At 46.1% G+C, this 20758-nt stretch overlaps 1 protein-coding gene across 23 annotated transcripts in view; it reads left to right on the top strand.

Annotated features, from left to right (window-relative positions):
* FOXP1 (forkhead box P1) overlaps window positions 1-19577 on the top strand; it is a 487040-nt gene extending 467463 nt beyond the window's left edge. For 14 of the 23 annotated variants that reach the window (XM_059662960.1, XM_059662972.1, XM_059662963.1 and 11 more), the window contains 7 exons: window positions 1418-1619; window positions 1723-1802; window positions 2405-2506; window positions 6828-6997; window positions 8087-8156; window positions 11825-11991; window positions 17197-19577. In XM_059662960.1, the coding sequence (XP_059518943.1) occupies window positions 1418-1619; window positions 1723-1802; window positions 2405-2506; window positions 6828-6997; window positions 8087-8156; window positions 11825-11991; window positions 17197-17341 (936 nt within the window). In that variant the 3' untranslated portion in view covers window positions 17342-19577. Of the gene's footprint in view, window positions 1-1417; window positions 1620-1722; window positions 1803-2404; window positions 2507-6335; window positions 6458-6827; window positions 6998-8086; window positions 8157-11824; window positions 11992-17196 lie in introns of those variants that run through there. The other 9 variants (XM_059662966.1, XM_059662968.1, XM_059662970.1 and 6 more) reach the window with 7 other exon arrangements.
* Window positions 19578-20758: the final 1181 nt, after the last annotated feature.

Genomic DNA, 20758 nt, shown 5'->3' on the forward strand with positions numbered 1-20758 from the left:
TCAGGTTTCCAGCACGCATCAAAAAGCACCTGGCAGCATTGCCAGCTTGCCCAGGGGCTGTCGGGGCGGGCAGTCTCCGCAGCTTGCTCCTCCCAGCCTGGAGTTGCCTTGTGGGTGGGGGTCTTCGTTTGGCTGAGTCAGTACTTGAAGGAAAGGGGATGAAAAAGCAGCACAGCTGAAAGCTTGCAACCAGCATTCAGTTCCCAACACCATGTTCACGTGTTTCTGTTAATATCTTCCCAAGGCGACTTGCTCTTTCTTTCCTTCAGACTTATTTTCTTTTTATGGGATTACTCTAAACATATTAGACAGAAGTTTCTCGTGGCCTTTTTCATTGCTAGAGTGGGCAAGGTTGAGTCGTCTCAATGAATTGAAACTCCTCTTTTAATAAGCTCTTTGGTTAGGACCTCAGAGGAATCTCATCTTGAATACCTTCCACAAGCAATGCCGTGCGCTAGGACTGCTGTGATGGTGAAACAAGCTCATTTTGTCATGTGATTCGAAATAATGGTTTGAGAAAACGTTACCAAGTAAGCCTGCTCGGCTGAAGTTACTTGGATGTGGGCCAACTGTATGTGTCTGACTAGCAGTTCTGTGTAAACTGTAATAAATATGTTGAAAATGATCAAGTTCTTCAGCACAGCCAGATTTAATATTTCTGTAAGAATTTTTGGAAAAGGAGGTTAAGCCTGTTTGTCTGGTATTCATAAGAGAAGCACTTCAAGGTGAAAAGTGATAGACACAAAGAAAGAATCAAACAGTGCTATTGATTTCCTCTAGGTTGCTTCACATAAGTAGTATTCACTGTCTTACTTGACGCAGTAGGTTGCTCCAGTACAATATTAGTGAACACTGGAAACTTGCAGGGGAAAAGGAGAAATCTTACGGTTCCCTGTCTCAGAGGCATATTCTTACTAAACGAATGCATCCCAGCCTGTATGTGGGAGAGGAGTGGAGATGACGCACAGGCCTTCGACGGCCGTCCGTGCCGGCTGCCAGAACGCCACCCCGGCGGTGCAGGGCCGTGCCTCGCCCGCAGGGGTGCCTGCGTGTTCCCATCCCAGATCTCCATCCGAAGCGCAGCCGCCTGTCCCTGAGCCGGCAGCATGGCAGCCGGGTCATACCTCGCTATTTATAGTCAAACTCGTGAAAGTTAAAGTCTTTTATTAAAGTGAGTAGAGGCAGTTCCTCACCGTGCCGCACACCGCACAGACCTGGTGGGGAGCTCGGGGCCCCCAGCGCATCCCAGCCAACTCCTAGGTGACCTGTTTCCATGGGGACCACCGCACGCTGCAGTTGATCAGAAACACCTACTGAGAGAAATAGACGAGCCAGGCCCCCCTGGTCCTCCTGCTGCCGGATGCGTCCCGGCGGCCTGGGTTCCTGAAGGGCGTTAAGAGTTGTCTTTTCCTCACAGCTGAACCTGGTGTCCAGCGTCACGCTCTCCAAGTCCGCGCCAGAGGCCTCTCCGCAGAGCTTACCTCATACTCCAACCACCCCAACCGCCCCCCTCACGCCCGCCACCCAAGGCCCCTCCGTCATCACCACCGCCAGCATGCACACGGTGGGGCCCATCCGCAGGCGGTACTCGGACAAATACACCGTGCCCATTTCTTCAGGTAGAGACGCCATTGTTGCCTCGTGCAGAATTGCAATATGCTGTTCTTGTAGACCAGCTTCTTTTTTAAAAGGGATAATTAACAGGACGATGCTCTTATTTAGCAGATATTGCGCAGAACCAAGAATTTTATAAGAATGCAGAAGTTAGACCACCATTCACATATGCATCTTTAATTAGGCAGGTAAGTAAATAACACAGTATATGAAATTATATCAAAAGGTGTATGTGTACATGGAGGTATCATACCAATGAAGTAGATTTAAAACCACTTAGTATGCAGGCATGCTAAAACCTGGTCTATAAGGTTTTTTAAAACTGCAATATATAACATAATTGCTTTTGATTGAGTATTACAATACGATGTGATTATTAGGAAATTCATTTCACACAACAGTGAAAATGAGCCTGTTTAAAGATGGCAAGTCAATTATCACAAGCCACAGTAATCTCTGATCCCAGAATTAATCTGAGCTCTAAATAATTACTGAGCTTTAATCAGCTAGTGAAATGTTTTGCATTTCTCTTTGATTCTGCTTTATGAATGACTAATAAATTAATATTTCTGTAGAGAAACAGAAATAAAAACTCAAAACAATTACATAATTTCATTTTGAATTTTGCTATTGAACTGTTAAATACAACCATTAATCTTAGATCATTTTGGAAACCTTTCTTAGGATTTAGCTCTGAATCATGGTTATTTTATATTTTCAAGAAACTGTATAATGACGATTCTGCTGATTTGGTCATAAATTACCTTTCTCTGTTATTTTGGCTTCCCAGGCCATCCTCGAGTCCCCGGAAAAGCAGCTGACACTAAACGAGATCTATAACTGGTTCACACGAATGTTCGCCTACTTCCGCCGCAACGCGGCCACGTGGAAGGTAGGCCTTCTCGCAGGCCTGTCCAGCCTGCTTCTTGCCATTCGTAGAAGAGTTTGTTGCTGAAAAAATGCAGTTGTTGTACGTTACATTTACATTGTTTGGGTCCACTGGAAGAATCTGATTTGATGGAGGAAATAGTTCCGTTGTGGTCGAAATCCTGGGATGGAAGACTCCCATCACAGTGCATCCGAGGGTTGGATGGACCAGCCAATGAAAGCATCTCCCTCTGGTTGGAATATGTAGGGAGAAGGAGCAGGGGACACTGTTGCCCACATTCTGAGGTTGTCCTATTACCTATGCAAACTTCATGCCTTTAGGTCTTTAGCCACCACCAGTATTCGCAGAATTGCATAGATCACTTTTTTTAATGCCATTAAGGATCTGGAGAAATGACCAGACAAACTTGACATAACATTCATTGGTTGGATAACATCTTAACCCAGCTACTGGAGGAAGTTTGCAATCCACGTACTAGCACTGTATGTGGGAGCTATTGCAGGAGAACACAATATATTCTTTATTACATTTTTTTGTTTTTTAAGTCAAGAGACTGTCTTTTAGAGATTCATAGATACTCTGGAAAAGCAAAATAACTTCTGGATTATGTAACTTCACCATAACCCCATTTGCTTTAAAACAGGTCTAATTCCATAGGTCCATGTGGATACCCCCAAACAAAGCATGAAGTCATATGACATACCTCATTTTCAGTTCAGCAGTTGGTTCATAGATGCCATTAGTATTTATTCAGTTGTGTTAGAATAAGCCCTCACAAAATTTTAGACTCCCCACTTTCAATTTCTTGGTCTCTAATATTTTTGCTATAGAAAAAGACACATATAATATGATATTTGTGGGTTGTTGTTTTGTTAGTGTTTTGGGGTTTGTTTGTTGTTTTTTTTTTTTTTGCATTTTTCCTACCTATAGTTCTTATAATCCCTAAATGTCAAAACATTGAGGTATATTTAAAATGGAAATATTATAGGATATTTTACATGTCATTGTTTAAAGTATGATAGAGATTTATTATGGGGAGCAAGGAAAACTTTCTTTGCTTGAAATAAATGTCTTCCTTGCTACTTTCTTAATTTTATGAGAGAAAAACACAAGCAAAAACAGAAATCATATTACCTCCATTACAATCTTGATAAATTAGCATTATAAAAGAAAATATTTGTAACCATAGAATTAATTCTTCAAGTTTACAGAGCCCTGGATATCTAGTGTGGCCCAAGTCATCTTTATTATTTCCATTAAGACTCATGGGCGCTGAAGGGAACCTGTGTTCAAAATTCTGCCCTCTTCCTCCGCCTGTCTTGGGAGGTAAAATACAAAGGATGTTTAGCTATGAGTGCTTTTCTAAATTTAGGAAGTGTAGCCTGAAACAGACATTTTCTTCAAATTACCTTTGATAAATAGCAAATAATCACATTTAAAAATAAGTATCAGTTGTGAATATGATATTTATTTTTTTAAAAATATATTTTATTGATTTTTTACAGAGAGGAAGGGAGAGAGATAGAGAGTTAGAAACATCGATGAGAGAGAAACGTCGACCAGCTGCCTCCTGCACACCTCCTACTGGGGATGTGCCCGCAAACCAAGGTACATGCCCTTGACCGGAATCGAACCTGGGACCTTTCAGTCCGCAGGCCGACGCTCTATCCACTGAGCCAAACCGGTTTCGGCGTGAATATGATATTTAAGCACAGATCTTTAGAGTTAACTTTTTCATTTTTGCAAACTATAGGAAAAAGTGATGTTTATATAAATGTTCCTAGTACTTAATGACCCATCAATACGTATAATTTTCTCTCCGTGTCCTTATTTGTATTATGGTCTTAGACAAAAGATGAAATGCCCAGAGAAAGTGACCAGCGAAAAGAGCTAACTCAACTTTTGGGGAAACTTGATTTTTTTGTTGTTGTTGCTTTTGCTTAGATGTGCAACATCATTAAAAACGAAACTTAACTTTTGACTTTACATCTTTGCTGACCTGGCTCTGCGGTGGCACTGACCTAAAGCAGTCCTCTCTGCAGACATGGCTCTTTAGATCTGCTCACTTCCAGCCACACAAATGACTGGGGTGAGGAGAGATGTTGACTCTTTCCCACTTAGGTCTCCTATGTGTGTCCAGGCTCTGTCTGGTTTGTTTTTTAAGGAAATGTGGGTTTATTTATTTATTTCAACTTCCTCAGTGTTGTTCTAGGTGATAACAGTAGATGCTTAGCATCCTTGAAAAATATGTTTATTTAGAGACCAGACTACAATGTATATGCAAAAAAAGTTGTCTTACCAAGGACAGTTATAGCATGTTAAACATTTTTCAGAGGTTTTTATTTTGTTATGTGTTTTTGTTTTTTGATGCAAGACTCTCAGACCTCTCCCTGAACCAGGGTTCCTTTTGCAATCAGCTGGGTGCGTGCACCTGCTCCCATTACACTGACATTCTCCGGGGCTTCTCGAGAATTTGTCCTGTGGACGCTCCTGTGAGCATGTTCATCAGGCCGTGTCAAAACTAGCCTCCTTATCTTCTAAACTTCCACATCAGAAAAGAAAAATCCATCCTTATCTCATCTGACTCCTCAGAGTCACCCGGGGTGGTGATTAAGATTTACCATTTGCGGGGTACTCTAGAGAGGGCCGTTGCGGGTAGTAGAAGCGGAGGGGCACAGTGTTTGAGCCGCAGCCGTGGTGCTGGAGTTAAGGGCTGTGGGCAGTGTACATGAGGCCTGATGCATGCATCAGCTTCTCACGCCCATGTGTCACCTACATATTCCCTATAAGAAGGTTTTGAGTAAATGACATGGTCTCTTCGTAATGTCCTCATGTCTAATTCTGTATCTAGATCAGTAAGTGCAACAGGAGGACTAGAGAAATGAGGCCACGTGATCGCTGCACCGAAAGGCGTGGGTTTCCCTGACGTTCAAAGGAGAGATGCTGAGAGCTCTCCGCCCCTCACTGGGACCCTCCTCTCTGATAGAGTTTAGAGGTGTCAAGGCTCTCCGCTGAGGGATGGGCAGCAGTGACTGGTTTTAGCCATAGGAAAGAAGCGTGTCTGTAGAAACGTCAATGTTGGAATATCATCATTTTCCCATTGAGAATGATTCTACTCATGTTCCTTTGGCATCTTCTCAGTTAATTAAGGTACTTGCCCATAGTAAGGGCCAACTTCTGTGTAGATTCCGGAAGGTAAGGCATACCTTGGTGATGGATGCTGATCCTTCGGGGGTTCTTTCACCCCCGACCCCCGCTCCAGTCAGCCCCAGGAGGGACACTCTCAATGGTGAAATCCAATTTAGACTTCTTCCTAATTAATCTGAGAAAACCCATAGACGATTTTAAAGACAAAACTTTAACAAACAAACAGAACAAGAACAAAATGTATTGAATAATAATAATTGCGTCTTCATCTTTCCTGGTTTAAAAAATAGAAACAAGCTGCCCTTTTATGGGAGGTCAGTGAGTTTAAAGGGACAGTTGTATGCTGCTCATACTTCCTTATTTTGAAGTCACATGAACAATATTTTCAGATTTTTACTGTGAAATCTATTTTGGGCTTATATGCATATTAATTTTTTTTTTCTTCTGGATCACTATGATCTGAGACTAGACTAAAATGCCAAAGTACAATTAACTGATGGTTTTGGTTTTTTATCTTTGCTTTTGGAAAAGGCACTCTGGACCACAGAAGGTTGTCCACGGGGGTGGTAACTATAGCTCTTGGGGATGGTTTTACAAATGTGGACTGTTAGGCTGAATTTACTGCTGTTTTTGGAGTCTTTTCTTATAGAAAATGTAAATGTTCTCTCTTTTATACTTGCTGCAGAATGCAGTGCGTCATAATCTTAGTCTCCACAAGTGTTTTGTGCGAGTAGAGAACGTTAAAGGGGCGGTATGGACAGTGGATGAAGTAGAGTTCCAAAAACGAAGGCCACAAAAGATCAGTGGGTACGTCCACCACGTTTAAACTTCTCAGCCCAGCTTGGATTGTGCTAACAAGTGTAACGTAGAGGCTTTGGCTGCTAGATGGTGTTAGACCCAAGAACTGGTTTCACGTTGTCTCAGTTAAGGAAAGCAAAAAAGCATTCCATCCCTCCTGTCGTATACCCACCAGTCCCCGCCCTGCTTGCCAGTCTTTGTTGCATCACATGCTAGTAGCTTTTAGGTGGCAATGCATATTAACCCTCACAAACCATTTGCTTATGCTTATTGCATTTTATTTTCTTTTTCCTGTTCCCTGTATTGGATGTCTGTTCTGCCCCCAACCCCGTCTCCTTTTGTTGCCCCTTCATCTCCTTTGCTGCTGCTCCTCCCCCAGGGTGCCATTCGCACCAACCTCTCACTGCATAAGTGCTTTATCAGAGTAGAGGATGAGTGTGGGTCCTTTTGGACAGTTGATGATGAAGAGTTTAAACGTGGCCGCCATATTCAACGAGGCCGTCCTCGCAAATACTGCCCCGATGAAAACTTTGACGAGCTTGTCGCACAGTAAGAGCCTTTAACTTGCTTTTGTTTTTTGTTTTCTGCTGTTGCTTTGGCTTTGCATGGTGGACTCATCCCATGTAGTTTCGCATCTCACCGGGTGGCAGTGCCACCGCCTGCTCCAGGAGCTGAACCGTGTGACCTGCACGTTCCCCCGGTTCTCCTTGGAACACCAGTGCCTTGAGCAATGCTTTTTTGATGTCTTCAATGCAAATACTGGTCGCCTTTTGATTCGGCAGCTAACAGGGGCCCTGTCACTAAATACTTCTGTGTGACTCGTAATCCCCCCAAGTAAGAAGGAAGCTTTATTTAGAGTTAAACTTGTACTTGGGTAAATTTCTTCCTGTTTTTGCTTACTCAGAATAATAATATAATGTAGGGAGTGTTTGATTAACGTGCTCCAAGCTTAGGAAAGAAATGGATGTCAGTGCGTATCCTTCCTCTACGGGCCCGATAAGCGGAGGTACTTCTGACCGGAGCCACTCCTTCCCGCAGTATCTCCTCTGTGGTCATTTAATACTTTTACTCTACCAGGTTAGAGAGTTCCTTAGGACAGTTTCCTGTCTTCAGTCACTGGACCAGCGTTAGATAGCCTCCTGCCTCCCAGACTTGGCCGTGTAAGAGCACCCTCAGCCTGCGGGCAGCGGCCCTCCCCCGGCACAGCCTTCCCGTCTCCTCCAGGAACCGGCCTCGGAGGCTGCCCAGGAGCCGCGGGCCCTTCCCCACGTCCTCCGCAGCTCAGGTCCTGGAGAGACGCAGCCAGGAGTCGAGTCCGGCCCTTAGCCGAGGCCCAGGACTCTGCTCTCTGTCGGAGTGGCAGCTTTACAAACTGACGGAGGCCAGTATTTTGTGGCACAAAAATTCATCAGTGGAGGGTGTGCCCATTACTTAAGCTGCAGTTTTACGCCCAGTTTCCTTGAAAAGCAAAAGCTGTATTCCCAGAGGAGTTCACAGCCAGGAGATACGGAGCAAGGCCCCTCTGGTTTGATAGCGGGGATGTTTCTGATTTGGAAGGATGCCAGAAAGCTTGAACAAAACATAGCTAGGAACTCGGGGGTGATTGCATTTAACTTGAGTTTTCTTTCTCTTGTGCAGTAACCCTTCCCTCATTAAAAACATGCAGAGCAGCCACGCCTACTGCACGCCTCTCAACGCGGCTTTGCAGGTAAGATCGATGGCCGTCCGGAGCGTGCGCAGGGGCAGTGCCTCCCCGCTCATCTCACAATATATTAGCCTCCGTCTAATTAGATATTAAATTTTAATTCCGTTAAACTTTTTTCTTAAGTGCACAAAGCATCGTCCTCCCTGGAGGCAAACACATCGGCTGCTTCAGCGTTAGCAGGATGCTTAGCATTTTGAATATTGTGGCAAAAAAATTAAAAGTTCACTTATTAATATTTATCAGCGGTATCATAATTTCCATCCTCTTATTTCAGAATTTCACTTGAGGCAAAAATACCACAAGTGTAATTACTGCAGCACAGCTATTAATGTGCTGGCGATAGGCCGCCGCCACGTGCCTCCTATTGTTCCGGCTCCGCAGAGAAGCAGGGCTTTCATTTCTCCTTTTCAAGTCTGTTTCGGCATCTTTCCTCTGCTGTGGGCGGGGGCGCGGAGTCCGGTGTGGGTCGCTGAGTGATAGGAAGTTGTGGTGTGTAAGTGAGGGGGTGCTGCAGGAACCCCACGGCCGGCAGATTGCCAGGCCGCCACGGCACAGGGCGCCTTTCCTCTGGCAGATGCGGCCCTGAGCGCTGTGCTGGGGTGAGGCCGGCCGAGCAGGAAGGAGATCACCAGCAAACAGGAGTTCCCAGGGCAGCGCTCACACCTTGCGCACCTCTGCGTCCGTGCTGCTCAATTCCCAGGCAGTGGTCATTTTGGAAGCCGAGGAGGACTGCAGGGCCCTCAGGCACATGCCTGGGAGGGACCCAAGCCCCTCAGCAGTTCCCAGGTCAGCTGTCCCTGTGGCCAGGGGTCCTGATGGAACTTGACCCACCTAGATGGTTCTGGAACACAGATCCAGGGAGCCTTGATAGCTTTTACATGACATATCCTATAGCTGGAGCTGCGGACCACAGAAGACCTTTTCAGCATGCGTTCTGGATGGGGCTATATCATCCTAAAATGGGCTCTTTGCTGTTACAGTGTCTTGTGCCCCTCCAGAGGCCTTTGCACATAAACAGATATTCATACTTCATGTGAAGGCGGCACAAATTCAGAAGCAAACGTTTTTAAAAAGTTCCTGACGAGATGATAATGAACCTCTGGTTGAGACACTTGGCACTATGGGAAAGGGCTGGGTTACAGAGGAGACGATGGTGGGAACCTGGCTTCACGGCTCGTTAACCTGTGTTTATTGAGCACCTACTCTGCGTCCCACAGTGACTCCCCAGGTCACCTGGCAGAGGCTCAGGCTCCCAGAATGGATGACACGCCTTTTACACAGTTTCCGTGCGGAGGCAAATTCACTGAACTTAGCTTTTCAGTAATTATATTTATTTATTCTTAGCCTGAACCAAATCCACCAGGAGGAACTACTCTCTGCATTTCTTTTAATTACTTGTAGTTTACACAGTAACTTTAGAAAAGCAAATGAAAGCACGCTTAGATGCCGCCACTGTAAATACCACTCATTAGCGACTTATTTTCCCTGGAGTCTTGTGAACTGTGAATTTAAAGACTGCTCTGCTCTATCTGGAAAAGTATTAAGATTACAAGCACATTTTACATTCATGAGGCGGAAAGGGGAAAAAAAGCAGCGAACCTCCGTCCTCTGGGCTCCCTAACTGTGACTGATTCAGTCAGCATGCTCTGTGGCTCCAGCGCCACACACGCCTCTCTCCAAACACTTGTTTTCCACACCCTCTGCCCCTCCTGTTTTCTCCGCGGCCCCCAGTGCTGCTGCCATTCCCAGGACCCTGACCCCACGAGGAAGTGAGTGGGCCATCGGTGCCCTCTCCTAGCTCTGCGTGGACCGTGGTCATCAGGAAACTCTGCTGTGCAAGTTCAGTACAGACCCACAGCAGGCCTGCCTTCCCCTGCTCGCACGTCCATTTCCAAGACGGGTAAAATCGTAGCGGAGCAGCATCTGACAAAGATCACGGTGTGACCTGCGTGCTGTACGGTATATAAAATAGGACAGCAGGATCCACTACAGAAACACAACACGGACTTGGGACAGATTGCGTTTTGCTTTGACAAAGGGAAGTAACTAAGGGTAACCGTAAAGCTCCATATTTACAGACGCCTTTCCCCGAGAGACCCGGGGCGCTCACACCCAGGAGCGAGGGCTCCTCGGGCTTCAGCAGGGCGCCTGAAGCACGTCGTGTTGTTGGCAGAGGTGCCACTTTGGTAGGAAACCACATACTGTGCACAGGACCATCCATGTCATTAAGTCCATCGTACAAATTGCCATCCAGCTGTTGCTGAGATGACATCAGCTACCGGAGGAACCACTTGTTTAGGCATACGCAGTTTCTAACCTTGTTGCGGGAGGCAGGGGGGTTGCTTTGATCATTCACTCAACAAAGAATGTTCCAGCAGCTCTGCTGTGCAGCAGGCACCAGGTCCCTGTGGGTCGTTCTGTAAGGGGACAAGCTGGTTCTCTTCACTTACATCTTCCTGGTTTGAGCGTCAGTGTAAGTGCTTGCCTTCTGGATGTCTTTCGCCACCGTGACTGTCGGCCCCTGCCCCTGTGTTGTGATCCAGTCCTAGTCGGAATGGCCGCAGCTAGGACACGTTGAGAGCCAAGGAGAAAGGACCCCAAGTTGATTTCCCTGTCAACTGGGTGACCAACTCATCCCCAAGAGCACATTCTCATAAACATTTCTACTTTATTTCTCAGCTTTTGACTCGAGAAGCTGCTAAAATACAAGCTAGAGATGGCCCCACTTTGACCATGTTGCAACTGTCTAATGAAATGACCCAGTGAGAGCCAATCTGGGAGTATTTCCAGGGAAGAGACTCAGATGATAGTCCCAGCAGAGCTTTCAAGTGAACAGTGTTCCACAATAAGTTCAGGATTGTTTTTTCATTTCCATACTTTTTTGCTGACACTCATTTGGACTGACTGTCACCTTCAATATAGATCTACTTAAGTTCCCAAAAGAAATACAATTTAGAGCTTCCTTTTGGCAGAGATTTATCTGTCTGTCTATCTATCTATCTATCTATCTATCTATCTATCTATTTATTTTTAGTCCTAACATTCTAGGTGATTAGTTGGTCTGAGAGTGAAAGATTTGTGGGTGTTACCTTCAACCAGTTTCTCAAACTACACTAAACAAATTAAAAAAAAACCATTAAAACAGAAATGATGGGGGAAGATAAAAATTGATTCCAATTCTATAATCTCTTCCTCCTCTATAGGATCTACGAAGTAATGTTTATGGAAGTTCTCATAAGTTTGAGCTGTGCAGCCAGAATAATGTGATCAAATCTCTAATATCCAATACTGGAGTCATCAAAGTGGATAAAGAAATGAAAATTCCATTACATTTCCCTGTGATCTGGAAATATTCAGTTGCTCTTGAAAAAAGGCAGCAGACACAAACCTCATATTAGATGGCGTTGTCTGGACCATGTGACTCTGCTCAGCAGGGCTGATGGAGTCTCCCTCCCTGTGGGCGTCTGATCCCCCAGGGAGCGAGCGCTTTGAAACTAAGCTTGGGACGTGTGTCACAAATCTTACTTTTAAAGCAAAATGCTTGTCACTAGAAACGTGAATTTGCCAACTACACTACAAGGAGCTTAAGCTGAAGATGATTGCCTACACCCTTCATGAGTAGGTCCCCTCTCTGCATCCTGCATCCTAATTGTTCTCTCGGTTGACGACAGGCTTCCATGGCTGAGAATAGTATACCTCTGTACACTACCGCTTCCATGGGGAACCCCACTCTGGGCGGCCTGGCCAGCGCCATGCGGGAAGAGCTGAACGGGGCGGTGGAGCACGCCAACAGCACCGAGAGCGACAGCAGCCCCGGCAGGTCCCCCGTGCAGGCCGTGTGAGTATTGTCCCCAGAGACCTCTGTGCCAGACTCCCGCCTCCCTGTCCTATGTGCACACAAGCCTTTCTGTGGCCACTTTTTATACCTTTTCTTTAATTTTTTATTTCCCAGAACCCAGTGCTTCTGGAAACATTTAGCTTGCTTAGCAGCATTTTCTAACTTTCCCATGAAAAGGGCCGGCTTCATGCAGCACTACAGGTGTGCACAGCAATAGAGTGGGTGTCAGGTTGCTTTTCTGCCCTCTGCCTGGCATCCCGGGCCATTATTTCCACCCTCTGCCTCCCACCCTACTTTGTCCCCTGAAGTCAGTGAACACCACTGTGCAGCAGTTTGGTGTGTTCAGGTCTCGGGGACGCTGCACCTGCCAGGGAGAAAGGGATGCTGTCTGCCTGCTTGTGGGATGAACTTCACTGTGAACACAGTGCGGGAGTGCTATTCCCAGGCAGCAATGATGGCACAAATGAAAGGCAGCATGATTGATAGGTTGCGGTTAAAATCAGAAGGAAAATTAATAGGAGCGTTCTAGCAGCAGACGGCAGTATAATGAGCACACACGTGACTGAGTGAAGTGAGGGCAGTGGCTGTCCATGCTGAATGTGAATGGCCCAGGAGCAGGCAGACCCGGCAGAGGCTTCGGCCCCGGTGGGGGGCCAGGGGAGGGAACAGGTGGACCTGACAGTGCCCAGTTTCTTGGGAAAAGGTCAAAAAGAAGAGAAACCACACTCCCCCAAATGACTGGGTGGGGTGGGGTCATAGAATGCGTCTGCCTTTAGCAAGGGGCTGCAAAACGATGCCAACCTTACAGAATAAACTGGCTCAGGGTGTGCCTACTGCCAGCCCCTAGAAGAAGCTGCTCGACTACACAGACTTTCTGAATTACTGATTAACATCTTCTTTGAAGATTATTTGAGCAATAGGAATGGAATATATGACCTGTAGCAATTAGCAACAGAATGAATTGGCATCTAATGACAGAAAAAATGCTGTCTGCCAGGGTAGGTGTTGGGTTAGTGGGGGGATCTGCAGTTTGAGTATTTAGCATTTGGTTTAAGCCCAAAGTGATCTGAAAAGGATTTTTAATGCTGGAAATGACTTTTAGTTTATAGGAATAGTCGCTTAGCCTTTTCTCACCAGTATTCCGAGAGATGTTCCCATAGATCATGCTTTCTAACGCAGCCTGGGGTTTCTGTTGTATCACACGTTTTCATCTTTAAATCATTGTCATGACAGGAGTATTTATTCGGATATTAAGGAAGTTCAGAGCAAATATAAATTGCTATATAAGCTACTTCAAGAAATACTCATTAGAGCAAAAATATCTGAAGTTATTGAATGAAAGGATACTATGTCTCATAATCCTATGGAGTCCAAGGTTTAGTTGATGTATATTTCTATTATTTAGTTTCAAGGATCACTTAAAAAGAAAAAAAGAAAGAAATTTGGATAAAAACCTCTGGCAACATTTTAGAGTAATGTGACTTTTGCTGTACAAGATAAAGTCACTATAAAGTTAATTTGTTTAACAACTTTGAATTAACCCCAGTATTACCAGAAACCATGTTTTACAGCAGTCAGCATAATTTTTAACAAAATAAAGGTTTCAACTGCTTTTTTTTTTTAAAAAAAGAAACCCTACATAAAGACATTAAAATGCATATGATTTTTTGCTCAAATCTCACAGGTTCACACTGTTTGCTAAATATAATCATATGTCAATAGCATATTCCCTGTGCCTGCTATCAGTGTCATAGACTGTTACTCTTTTTGACCCCATATTTCCATTAAGCAGGTTCTGTAATGGCATAGTTTCCATTCTTGTCCAATGTGCATTACCCTGCTATGATGCAAATTGTTTCTTAACTGTTGCAGTCTATTGGAATAAATCAAGCTGTAAACTTTACAGCAAGGCTTAAAGGACCTTGTTAGTGCCGTAGCCCAGCCAACGTCTGGTGTTGAAACAGAACTCGGCATTCTTACTGTTCTGTGACACTCAAATACCATTACATTTTGTTTCTCTTTTGAAACCCTAGAGAGTAGACGCATAATTATGGCTTTGGGGCATTATACTTTTATCCTGATAGGAGCTAAAGGAGTTACAAAGCAAAATACTGCAAGCTCTGCACACACCCTGGGATCACAATGCCGTTAAACACCAGCCAGCTTCAGTGAACAGCGCTGTTCCCGGAGTGGCTAAACAAAGGAATTACTCGGACGTGAGAGCGGAAATGTGTGGTTTTAGTCCTGCGCTGGGAGCCCTTTGGGAAGTAGGAGTTGGAGAGAAAGTGGGGCGGGTGTGTGGGGCGGGTCTGCAAGAGAAGAGGCGAGGCTGCAGCTCCCGTTTCTGGAGACCCCTGGGTGAGTGAAGCCTGTGCCTCACCCGAAGTGCATCCGCCCGGAGGCCAGGCTCGTCCGCGGTCTGAGCGCCGGGGGCCTGTGCTGCTGCTGCGCTTGCACTCGGCACCTGCGGGCCGGAAGCTGCTGTCACTCTGGTGTGTGGTCTGGTTGTCACACAGCAAGTCTCATCAGTTCACGTTGCTTGGGGACCAGCCTGCACTGGGCACTGGGGTTGAGCCAGTAGGCGTGCATGATAGGGTCATAACCTGTGTCTTTGGGGTGCTAATAATCTCACTGAGATTTGGCTGCACATTTAGGGGAGGGGGGAATACTCCCTAACGTGAACTGTGTCGGCAGGCTGATGATTTTTATTGATTTCATTTTGCCCAGCAAAATATTTGTCAGGCTAAAACTATAAAGCAAGAACTTCCTGATGACTGTTGGATTTCTTTTAGGTCCTCCCACCCCCTCCAGTCCATAGTCTTATATCATCTCAACATCATCAAATTCAGATTTGTAAACCTGAAAAGTTTTAATAAATATGACAAAAATTTTTTTAAAGTAATACTGGTGCTGATGAGGTTGAGTCTAAATTGATATAGTCCCTTTGGAAATGATTATCACAACAAATCATAAGAACCATAATGATGTTTTGGCCTTTGCTCTAACAGTTTCATTCTTAGAAAATTATCCTAAAGAGGTAAATCAACAGAGGGAGAAAGATTCATGGATAGAAGTCGCCACTGTGTTCTACAAAGATCAGGAGGGGACAGTCACAAACAGAGCAGTGAGGCTCCAGACCCGTGTGAATGGCGTCTCACAGGGCCATGAAGAGTTCACTGGAGAGCCAACAACAGGGACGATGGTCTCCCGCTGTATTCACAGGATATGGAAGTATGACCCCACATGGAGAGGATAGGCAAAAACCAAACGCCTCCCCTAATTAGGAGTACGGGAGCCTTTTTTTAAAAAGGAATAATAATCAGTACACCTACCTAATCCTTCCCAGAAGAGTGCAGGGGATCCTGCCAGGGCCGACGGTCCAGGCATGTCCCGCATGGTGTGCAGTGGGCAGGAGGATGCCATGCTCAGGACTGCTTCCAGCCTGAAATTCTTACTAAGTTTTGAACCACAGTTTCACTTTACAGAGGGCTCTGCAAGTTATGTAGTCAGTCCAGGTCTCACTGTAGAAGCACAGACAAATAGGACCATCGGAAAACTGAAAGTAGATGGGCCACAGCTAGTGAAGCGTGTTATTACACAGCTTAGCTACATTTTATTTTGCAAGTAGTTTTTAAGAATACGGCACGATTTAGGAAAGCGCTTCATCCTGCCCGCGGCCCCCTCCGCGCTCGGTTCGGATCTGGGTTTTCTGAAGGTTCGCAGGGCCAGGGGCGGCACACAGCACTCCTGTTTGTTTAAGTGGCTCAGGTGGCCTTCGGGTTTGGGCACAGCATCAATTACCCAGGAAGCCCGCCCGCCGTCCACAGGAACCCCTCTTATCACTAATAATAACTGATAATATCAGTTACAACATCCTCCCTTCTGCGGCTGTCCCAGGAAGGGCCTTTAACTCAGCAGAATGGCTCTTTTACATATCAAAGCCCTGTAACACAAAGTAATTTGTATTTGCAAAGGCCTGGCTGTAAATATGATTTACGAACATTTCTCAGTTTTTATCAGAGTGATGTCCTGCCATCGCTGTGGGCCCCTCCAGCTGAGCCGCGCTCAGTCCCTAATGAGGCGGTGGCGGCCTCCTCCAGGCCTTGCCTGCCCTGCCCCGGCGGCCTCCTGTGGGGCCTTGTTTACAGCTGACAGCCTTACTGTTCTGACCGGGCTCCGCTTTCTTATCATCTTGTTGTGTTGAGGGAGCATTTTCCTCTTCGTTTGTGTTTCCTGGCAGGGCTTTTCTTGCCTTATTGACAGTTTGTAAAAATATGCATTAATTTGGAGTTTCAAGCATGTATCATGGTGTCTCTTTGCTGTGTTTGCTTGAAGTTGATTAATGATCGGACTCCACTTGGGTCGTTCTCGGGAGAGTTCTCTCGCGGGGTCCGCATGCTAACGAGCAACGCAGCACAGCCTCCGCTCTCGCGGCCCGCAGACCCCGGTTCGCGTGGTGATGTGATTTGTAGTCATCACCCAGGATGCCACAAGGGCGCCAGTTTCCTGTGCTCAGTGTGGTCCTCTGACCAGCAGCATCACCGGGGAGCGTCTGCACATGCAGTCTCAGGCCCCCAGACCCACTGAGTCACAGCTGCTTCCTCATAAACCCTCAGGGAATGGGGTGCCCAGGCCTGAGGCCCCTGGGAGGATGGCCGCTCAGCCCAGAGACCGCCACGCTCCAGCCACCAGGGCGGGAGCACCTCCTGTGGCCAGGATGCCTGCTCTGGGCTGTCCTGTCTGGTGGCCTTGCCTACACCTGGCCTTGAGCATTTGAAATGTGGCCAGTGCAGTGGAGACACTGAATACTTTTTTCATTCTATTTTTTTAAAAATATAGTTTATTGATTTTTTACAAAGAGGTAGGGAGAGGGATAGAGAGCCAGAAACATGGATGAGAGAGAAACATTGATCAGCTGCCTCCTGCACACCTCCTACTGGGGATGTGCCCGCAACCAAGGTACATGCCCTTGACCGGAATCCAACCTGGGACCCTTGAGTCCGCAGGCCGATGCTCTATCCATTGAGCCAAACTGGTTAGGGCAAGACACTGAATTTTAAGTTGCATTAATTTTCATTTAAATAGCCGCCGTGGCTAGCGCCGCTGTGTTGGACAGTGTGGTCCTAGATGCGCTTTTGTGTTGCGCAAAACGGCTAAATGGTACCGGGCCGGCCGTTCTCTCAGTGACCCTGTCCTTGCTTCCAGGCATCCTGTGCACGTCAAGGAGGAGCCCCTGGACCCGGAGGAAGCCGAAGGGCCTCTGTCCTTAGTGACCACAGCCAACCACAGTCCAGATTTTGACCAGGACAGAGATTACGAAGACGAAGCAGTAAATGAGGACATGGAATGAACGTCTGGGTAGGCTGACCCCAAAAATGAAGATTGGAAAAAAACAAAACATGTCAAAAATGAGCAGTGACATTGTTCTCCATTTGCTGTACAGTCTGGAGGAGTCACACTGCATTTTGACAAAACTCTGAAAGGTGTAACTCAGTGCCATCCAGAACCCCATTTGGGAGTATTTTTGATTTTTCTACTTTTTGTTGAAAAAAGGAATTTGTACTCTGTGCATTGGATGGACTTGTTTGGTACTTGGGATTTTCCTCTCTTAACAGTCAACATCTGTTGTAAATTTGCTAAACTGATTCGCTTTTAGCAGCAGACTTTGAACTGCAGTCCTGCCGACGTTGGACCCTGAGGACACCCAACTGAGCATGTGCACCTAGGCTGCAGCCACGCCTCTCCCAGCAGCGGCGGTCCAGCCCGTGGGCGGCCTGCTCGCACAGCACTGCATGTTGATTATCACTGCCTTTACTCCAGCGCGGGGTTTTGTTTGTTTGGGTTTTTTTGCTTCCAGTTGGGATGGGGAAGGCCTTTGTGTGGTTATTGGGGGGAGGGGGTTAAAAGTAATTATCCCAGACTTTTTAATGTATTGCTTTTTCTTCTTATTGCTTCTCCTCTACCATTTTAAGTTCTGACCTCAGGCCTCCGCCGGGCCCGCGGCCTCCTGGAGGCTTCACGTTCTCTGTACCTTGTGATGAATGTTACAGGTGTTTTTATTATACAACGCTGAATGTCATTTCTTGTTGGTAGTTTTCTGTCACTCATTCCATTTTTCTTCAGACATCACCATGTTTTCTCTGAAGTCAGAAAACATTCCGTTTTGGTCTTTTTCAAAAAGGTCCCAAATGCTGCACTCTACACATGCAGGTCCTTGCGCAGAGGGGGCCTGCAGAGAGAGAATGGATGACAGAAAGCGTGGGCTCGGGAGCAGCGCAGGGTCCGCCACAAGCATGCAGGAGCGGGAAGGGCTGGCTCAGACCCGCCGCGTTGATTTTGCAGCTGCCTTCATCCTCGGGGAACGCCACAGCGTCCCAGCGGCACCAGGAAACGGAGCACCCCACACATCTCATCGTCTGGAGACTGACGCCTGGCTGTTGGAGGCTCACCTGTGTGGAGCCCGGGGACCAGCCGTGCTAAACCCGTGCGGGTCGCTTTGTTTGCCAAGTGGCCAGAAAGCTTCCCGAGCAGCTCTGCTGAAGGTGGTGGTGGTGGTGGATCTAAACATCAGTTCAGACCTGCTTGGTGGCATCAATCTGTGTGGATGCAAATTAGATTTCAGATGGAACTTGTGGGAGTTAATGGAGACCGAGTTCAGCAGATGCTGAAGTGTTCATTTCACATGTGCAGATTTGCTGCTGCAGCTCAGTGTGTGTGCCATGTGACACACCAACCCAGTGTCAAAACTAACGTAGGAGACCCGGAGCGAGGGGCGCGTCCAGGGGGCCTCTGGGGAAGGGGCGCGGTGTGAGGGTCGCGCCAGTGCCGCCGGCCTGGAGCGCTGCGCGCCTGCAGCCTGCGCCCTCCGCCTCGGTTGCTCCTGGAGGACCGTCGCTCTTGTTTTTAGTTTGAGAGCCCTTTGGAGCTTAATTTATATTCTTTGTACCTTTTTTCTAAAATTACCAAAGATATTACACAAAGGTAAATTATGTTCTCTGTTTTATGCTTTATCTGATGAAGCCAAATATCCTCTTATTGTTGATCAAAGGAGGCGAAGGAATTTAGAGGCGATTGATGAGATGTAGGCTGTTGCTAAGCTGAGGAAGAGCTGCTCCTTCATAAATTTAGAAGGCCAAGCAGATGATGGAACCAAAGTTGTTACTTTTTTTAGTTGTTGGTTTTTTTCTCTGCTGTATCTCTACAAAGACCAAAATTCATTCTTGTAAAGAGAGATTATGGGGCTACTGAGATAAAAATAGGACACAGTATTAGAGCAGTAAACAAAGGAAGGGACTCCCGTCTCAAAAACACACGCCAGTGCCCTGAGAACCAGGGTGTCCGGCAGATGAGACAGTTACCACAACTCAGAGGCTAGACGGGCTCCGCGGTGGAGCTGCACCGTCCGATGTTAGCCCGAGAGCACACTTTCTGCAGGAGATTGGATGCCACGCTGGTTTAAGGACTGTGCTGTGGTCACTGTGGTAATCTTGGTTTCTCTTGGCATATATCCTCTTTCCTTATTTTGTTTAAACCTTTTTTTTTTCTTTTTTTTCTGATTAGGCTTTCGCCAGCATTTTTCATTTTTTTTTAAAAGTAACACTCCTGTCCACTCGTAAGCTTGGTACAAAAACTCCTGTGGCGGTTGACTTGGAAGCGTCTCGGCTTTCTGTCCCGGCGCAGCCTGTGGCCACGCGAGACCGTCAGCCTTCCCGGCCACGCAGCTCGGGGTGCAGGCAGCAGCCAGCGGGGCCGGGGAGCGGGCCCTGTGCTTCTCAACGGAGTGGTTGCTGGTTAGTTTGGTATTCAAAAGAGGATACAAATCTGGTAGATTAGTTCATTCTCAGCATGTGTAGCTAGACATGAGTAAAGATAACAGCATGAGAAACTGTTAGTACGCATACCTCAGTTCAAACCTTAGGGAATGATTAAAATTTTAAAAAAAGTCACTCAGTTGCACTTAGTCGTATGTCTTGCATGCTTAGTCTAAAGACTGTAGCAAAAGGTAAAAAGGAAAAATTAGACTTTACATATCGTTGCAGGTATCATAGCCTTGCAGGAGAACCAACTGAAAAAAATTCTCAGGCTTTACAGCAAGCAAACTTCGCTCTGATTTTTACACTTCTGATTCTGTACCCCGGGGGCTGTCCTGGTCGCTTCCCTGGGGATGGTTTATTATGTTGTACATATATCCCAACGTGTCTGTGTGAATCTTCGTCTTTTTGGGGGAGGGAGGAGGGCGGTTCTTTTTTTTAGATATTGTTCCTAAAAAGGAATAAATGCATACACCTGTTTGTCAAAACACTTTTGCTTTTTGTGCAACTGCTTTATATTCATGATACTTAAAAAATAGCTTTGGGGAAAAAACTACTGTATGTAATGGAATTGCAGCATATGCTGCACACGTATTTTATTTAGTTATCCTTGCTTTAAGAATACTGGATGACATTTCCTGACACGTGGGAGAGAGAAATTCCCTAACCTTTTTTTCTTTTGCTTTTAAATTGTAACATAGTTAACAGACTTTTTCCCCCCCCTCTTCTCATTGATTGGAGCATTTTGTACAGGTTTTTTTTGTGTGTGTGCGTGCGCGTGGGCATGTGTGTTAATCTGTTTTTTTGATACATTCCTAACCATTGTGTCTATCCTACACTGCCTTCCTGGTGATCTTAAACAAGTTCATACATTTGAAAAGAGAAAAAAAAATGTTTTAAACAATGTTTTCTCCTGCTGCAGTAAATATTTTGCATGATGAAATTGCAGGGTCACA

The sequence above is a fragment of the Myotis daubentonii genome, chromosome 14 (assembly GCF_963259705.1).
Source record: "Myotis daubentonii chromosome 14, mMyoDau2.1, whole genome shotgun sequence".
Classification (NCBI taxonomy): domain Eukaryota; kingdom Metazoa; phylum Chordata; class Mammalia; order Chiroptera; family Vespertilionidae; genus Myotis; species Myotis daubentonii.